At 45.5% G+C, this 6,318-nt stretch overlaps 1 protein-coding gene across 1 annotated transcript; it reads right to left on the bottom strand.

Moving 5' to 3' along the window:
* Positions 1–845: 845 nt before the first annotated feature.
* LOC103209835 (olfactory receptor 2A5-like) lies at positions 846–1,778 on the bottom strand. Its single transcript, XM_007955729.1, has one exon. The coding sequence runs from the start codon at positions 1,776–1,778 to the stop codon at positions 846–848; it is 933 nt and encodes a 310-aa protein (XP_007953920.1).
* Positions 1,779–6,318: the final 4,540 nt, after the last annotated feature.

A 6,318-nucleotide genomic window follows, 5' to 3' on the forward strand; every position in this document is an offset into this window, starting at 1 on the left:
GCTTCTAATAAAGCTGCTACAAAATTTTAAACAATAATAGAAGTGAAACAAAGATCCTGATAAATCCTTCTGAAGGAAATGGACCCGCACTAAATGTCTCAGTGCTTGTTACCAATGCATCGCTGATGCTCCCGTTCAGAATCTTAGTTGCTCTTCTCTTCAGCTCTCAAGTTCAGGTTAGTGGTGCACTGCATGCAGGACCTGCTCTGAGTGCCTAAGTATAATGGAGCAGCCTTGGGTAGTGTTGGTCCACAGGCTATTAAGACATGGCACATTTTAGGGATTGTCAAGGAAGGACAGACTCACTGTAGAGTGGTCTCCACATGCCCTCCAAGTATCTCTCCTTAAACAGATCTAGTCACAGAGGGTGGTCTCTGGGGCCCACCAGGGAGGCCTCTTAGTTGGCATCAACTGGAACTGGACTAACTTCCAGTTGTAGAAGAATAATCAGCACACTGCTCCCTGTGGGCCGGATCTGGCCAGCTTACTTTGTGTTTGCAAATAAAACTTTATTGGCACACAGCTATACTCATTCATTTACACACTGTGGCTGCTGTTGCCAGGGCATGGTTGTTATGACAGATACCATGAGGCCTTCAGAGTCTTAAAGGTTGACTGTACCATTTTTAAACTTGATGTATATTGCTTTTTATGTCTTCGCTAAGAATGAATGCCCACTTAGATGTCATGAAGGCATATCTTCCTACAGACACGATAGTTCCAGCTTTTATGTTTTGATCTATAATATTGTATTTTAAGGTGACATTTATTCCAGCACATGGTAACAGATGCCAGGTGCATGTCCCACGACAGCAGAGCCCTTGCCATGTGGCTCCTTGACGTCCTCACCTTGGCCTCTCCTTGCACAGTGCTCTCCTCAGGGCCCCCTTCACCTCTGCGTTCCTCAGGCTGTAGATCAGGGGGTTCAGCATAGGGTTGAAAAGACTGTAGAATAAGAAAAGGACCTTCTGCTGCTCCTCAGGGTGACTGGATTTGGGGGCCATGTACATGACAATGGCACTACCAAAGAAGAGCCCGACCACACAGAGGTGGGAGGAGCAGGTGGAGAAGGCCTTTCTGCGTCCCTGCCCAGACTGGATCCTCAGGATGGCAAAGAGGATGCGGCTGTAGGAGAGCAGCACCAGGCAGAGGGGTCCTGCTAAGATAAACACACAGGTAGCAAAGATGAACGTGTGGTTGAAGGAGGGGTCAGCACAGGCCAGCTTGAGGACAGATAGGAGTTCACAGAAAAAGTGGTTGATCTCATGAGGCCCACAGAAGGGCAGCTTCAGGAGGAGGACCACATGGACCAGGGCCAGGAGGAAGCTAAATGCCCAGGAAGTGATGGCCAAAACAGTGCACACCCTCCAGCTCATGTAAACAGTGTAACGTAGGGGGTGGCAGATGGCCACATACCTATCGTAAGACATCACAACCAAAATTAGACACTCTGTGCCTGCAAAAGCCAAATATAACAATGTCTGCATTATGCAAGGGACAAAGAGGATGGTCCTTTTCTTGCTCAGAAGGTTTGCCAGCATCTTGGGGACATTGTTGGAGGCGTAGGACATGTCAACGACTGCCAGATGGGAGAGGAAGAAGTACATCGGGGTGTGCAGTCGGGGGTCCATAAAAATGAGCCCCAGGATGGTCCAGTTCCCCAGCAGGGTGAAGGCATAGAACAGAGAGAAGAGCCCAAAGAGGAAATGTTCCAGTGCTGAGTCCACCCGGAACCCCAGCAGGGTGACCTCTGAGATCCACGTCTGGTTGCTCCCCATGGTCATGTGGACAAAACAGTTGGGGTCACAGCTGCAACCGGAGGGTCAGAGCTGCAGAGCAATCAAAGATGCACAGTATTTACAGAGTGTTGGAAACAGACAGTGTTTACAGATGGATCATTGTGGGGGCATTTTCATTATGTTTTAGATAAGCTGGTAAGCTAACGCAGTGTTGCCATGAGAAAAACTCCCTTTGATGAATGAAATAATAAAAATAATATACATGTTATGATGTATGCTTCCATAATACTTTCAAACTACATGTGTGTCGGTCACTCATAATATGAATGCAGATGACCTAAGACCTAGAAGCATGCTGTAAACAACCCATCTCAGGTGGCCGTGCACAAGCATGCTATGACAAAAGCACCTGGGACAGACAGCTCCCTCTCTGGAAGTTTGCCCTGAGACATAAGAAGTCAAAAACAACCTCCCTTATCTCCAATGTGGAAGAGAATATGCAACATCAACTAATCTCTGAGGTTGAAGAGAATGGTCAGCACACGAGTCATTGTTAGACACGACATCATGGGCACCTTCGCTGTGAGTCAGATAGGAAAATCGCTTATAAACCCTGGACTTCAGCTCAGTGGATCAGAGAAGGCACAGGCGGAACATCTGTATGGGCCTTTCCCACTGTCAGAAGACTCAGACCCCCAAGAGTTTTATTTACGTCTCAGTCAGCACCTGAGGCTGAAACTGTGGACCAGGTGGAATCATTCTTTGGCTCCAAATAGTGAGTACATGTGTACATATGATCCAAGACAGAACTAAATGTGTCAAGCTTTCTGCAGCCTTTTACAGTGTGGGACTCAAAAGAGAAACACCAATGTGCATGGAGTGATTACACTTAGAGATGGTGGCTGTGTTGTCGTGGCATTTTGTTTGACTCTTGTCTCTTTTTATAACTAAATATGGAGAGAACTCTTAGCTTTTCTCACGGTCTGCTGTGATGGACTCTGTTCCCTTCATGTTTTCTCAGGTTTGGCAATTCCTTTTGTTATCAAATCCTCTGGAGATCTTCTTCCTCATCACCTGTTCCCATGATAACTGTCTGATAGATTCTGAGTGGGTCACTGGGAGGGGGATCTATTGGTCTGACAGTTGGTGAGCTTTTTCCAGGGTGGTCTTCTGGGAGACCCAGGCTCTGTCCCCAGCAGAGGGGGACTGAGGGCCATGAAAGGCTGGATACCAGCATCCCTGCCAGCACAGGACCTGGGGCCACCCCTCCCCACTTTCTCCTCAGTTCCTCAGAACCAGCCTGAAAGCTTGCTTCACCTTTAATCAGGTTAAAGATTCAAACCCAACAAAGTATTTTTATTACATAATTTCCATATGTCCTTCTTTTTAAAAATGTAGGGATAAAAATCTTAGACCTTTATATCACCATATGTATGTGTGTATGATTTTACATATATTGTTGTTGTTACATGCCGTCAGGTTGGCTCTGACTCATAGCTACCTTATACACAACAGAATGAAATAAGGCCTAGTTCTGTGCCAACCTCATAATCCCTGCTATGCCTGAGCCCATCATTGCAGCCACTGTATCAATCCATCTAGGTTAGGGTCTTCCCCTTTTTCACTGACCCTCCACTTTACCAAGCATGAAATCCTTCTCCGGGGAATAGTCCCTTCTGACAACATGACCAAAGTAGGTGAGACGAAGTCTGGCCATTCTCTCTTCCAAGGAGCATTCTGGTTGCTCTTCTCCCAGGACAGATTTGTTCATTCTTCTGGCAGTCCGTGGTACATTCAGTATTCTTTGCCAACACCACAACTCAAAAAGCATCAAGTCTTCTTTGGTCTTCTTTATTCATTGTCCAGCTCTCACATGCATATGAGGCTATTGAAAATACCACGGCTTGGGTTAGGCACCTTAGTCTTCAAGGAGGTATCTTTGCTCTTTAGTGCTTTAAAGAGGTCTTTTGCAGCAGATTTGCCCAGTGCAGTACATCATCTGATTTCCTGACTGCTGCTTTCTGTGGATGGTCCTTTCTGACAACATGAGTTAAATAAGTAAGATGAATTCTGCCTATTCTTGCTTCCAAGGAGCATTCCAGCTTCACTTCTTACAGGACAGATTTATTTGCTCTTCTGACAGTTCATGGTATTTTCAATATTCTTCCCCAACATACAATTCAAAAGCATCAAGTCTTCTTTTGCCTTCTTTATTCCTTGTCCAGCTTTCCCCTGCATATGAGGCCACTGAAAACATCATGTCTTGTGTCAGGAGCACCTTACTCTTCAAAGTGACATCTTTGCTTCTTAACTCTTTAAAGAGGTCTTTTTGCAGCAGATCTGCCCAGTGCAATACAATGTCTGACTTCCTGATTGCTGCATCCATGGGTGTAAACTGTGGATCCAAGTAAAATGAAATCCCTGACAACCTGAACCTTTTCTCCGTTTATCATGATGCTTCTTCTTGATCCAGCTGTGAGGATTTTCATTTTCTTTATGTTGAGGTGTAACCCACACTTAAGGCTTTGATCTTCATCAGTAAGCTTTGACTTCATTCTTCAAGTCATGTTCACTTTAGCAAGCAAGGACGTGTCGTCTGCACACAGCAGGTTGTTAGCAAGTCTTCCTTCAGTCCTGATGCTGCCTTCTTCTTTATACAGCCCAGGTTCTCGGGTTACCTGCTCAGCGTACATTTAGCACACAGATTGAATAAGTAGGGTAAAAAGATACGAACCTTATGTACACCCTTCCCGATTTTAAACCATGTCTTTAAACAGTCGCTATTTGAACCCACTCTACAAGAGAAAGACTTGACAGTCTGTTTCTACAAAGATTTATAGCCTTGGAAACTCCACGGAGCAGTTCTACTCTGTTCTATAGGGTCACTATGAGTTGGAATTGACCAGACAGCAGTGGGTTGGCTGTTTTAGTTTAGTCCAGGAATAGATCAAGCACTTTCTTAGAGCAAGTCCTCAGAATCAGCCTGATTGCTCTTCGTGGGAATAGTGCATTCTACACTGCTTGTGATGGCCTCCTCTTTCCCTAGATACTGCCCTAGTGACCCAGGTCATAAGGTGCCTCTGGAGATTCCCATTGGTGGGCCAATGTCCCTGCTAGTCGACATTTGATCAGTGCACCGTGACGTCTTCCATACTTGAGACATTTGTTCTCTGATGAGCCTACACATCTATGTAACTACTGGATTCTGTGTTTCTCTTAATGGGGATGGCCATCTAAGACTTATTTCCAAAGTCTCAGGTGACACTACTACAGGGCTCCCAAGAGAGAGCAAAAGATCCTCATCAGTAACATATCTTGCAGTCATTTAAAGATAATTGAATTAATTTATTTGAAACTATAGACACAAATTTGACTTTACACTAAATGATATATATTTTAAAATCCATGTAGAGTTATACATATATAAGTTTGTATACATGCACATACATATATATGTATGTATGTGTGTGTGTGTGTGTGTATAAAATCCAAAAAAACCAAACTCACTGCCATTGAGTCAATCCCGACTTATAGTGACCCCTCCTTGGGTTTCCAAAGTGGTATCTCTATGGAAGTAGATTGCCCCATCTTCCTTCTGAGGAGTGGCTGGTGGGTTTGAACTGCCAGCCTTCTGGTTAGTAGTCAAGTGCCTTAGGCACTATTTAAATTCCCAGTTTACACATAGTTAGAAAGGTAGCTGTCTTTCTCTCTGGACAATACAAGTTGAATGCCAGAAAGGAACAGACACTCTGTGGATGCTCCAGAAACTGTGTCAGTAATCGCCCCCCGAAGGGGCAGAAAGGCAGCCTGGAGAACTCGGTGTTCCGAGTCCTCCAGGACACTTTATACATTTCTTAGTCAGTCCTCATAAAAAGGAAGCAGCAAGAGGAATAATGGAAAATGGAGTCATGACCTCAGAAGGAGTAGCATCTGCCTGCCTGTGGAGCTCATAGAGCCACAGGCAACAGGAGAGACTGAACTTATTCCAGAGTCCGTCTCTGCACAGGCACAGGAGACCCAAGGAAGGGAGAGGCTGAGAGCCTGAGAGGGAGGTGGTGGGCAGAGAGCTGGCTGGGCCTGAGCAGTGGTCCTGAGAGAAAGCGTGAGAAGGCCCATGGGTCTTCCAATGTGAGTTCTGTGTCCTACCTCACCCAGGCTAGTGACACAGGACAGGCAGTTGGGCATTTCAAGACTCAAGGGGCAGGTCATTAGCATCCTTTACCACATGACTAGAATTCCTTGACTCATCAAGGAAAAGTTCCCAATTAAAATAATCTGGGATTAGAAGGTTTAACATGTGAACCGGTTTTAAAGGAATTTCTGGAAGACCCCTGCAGCCTGGAATAAACCATTCCTAAGGGGCAGAAATAAACAAGTTGGCAAATGGACTTGGTGGAGAAACAATCACCTCTCAGGTGGGGACCACGTCCAGCCCACAGAGGCTGTGTGCAACACTAAGTGTCAACCATCCTGCTGCCAGGTTCATGGCAAAGGTGGAGGGGAGACAGCTCATCTCTCTATCAAGATCTGTGACAGGCAACACTTGGTGACCAGGTGAGTTATCAGGCCAAGGAAGAGA

This window comes from Orycteropus afer, unplaced genomic scaffold (assembly GCF_000298275.1).
Source record: "Orycteropus afer afer isolate SDZICR_OR568_19922 unplaced genomic scaffold, OryAfe1.0 scaffold00536, whole genome shotgun sequence".
Taxonomy (NCBI): domain Eukaryota; kingdom Metazoa; phylum Chordata; class Mammalia; order Tubulidentata; family Orycteropodidae; genus Orycteropus; species Orycteropus afer.

Coding starts and splice junctions, on each gene's coding strand:
- LOC103209835 (XM_007955729.1), bottom strand. CDS start 1,778: ATGGGGAGCAACCAGACGTGGATCTCAGAGGTCACCCTGCTGGGGTTC.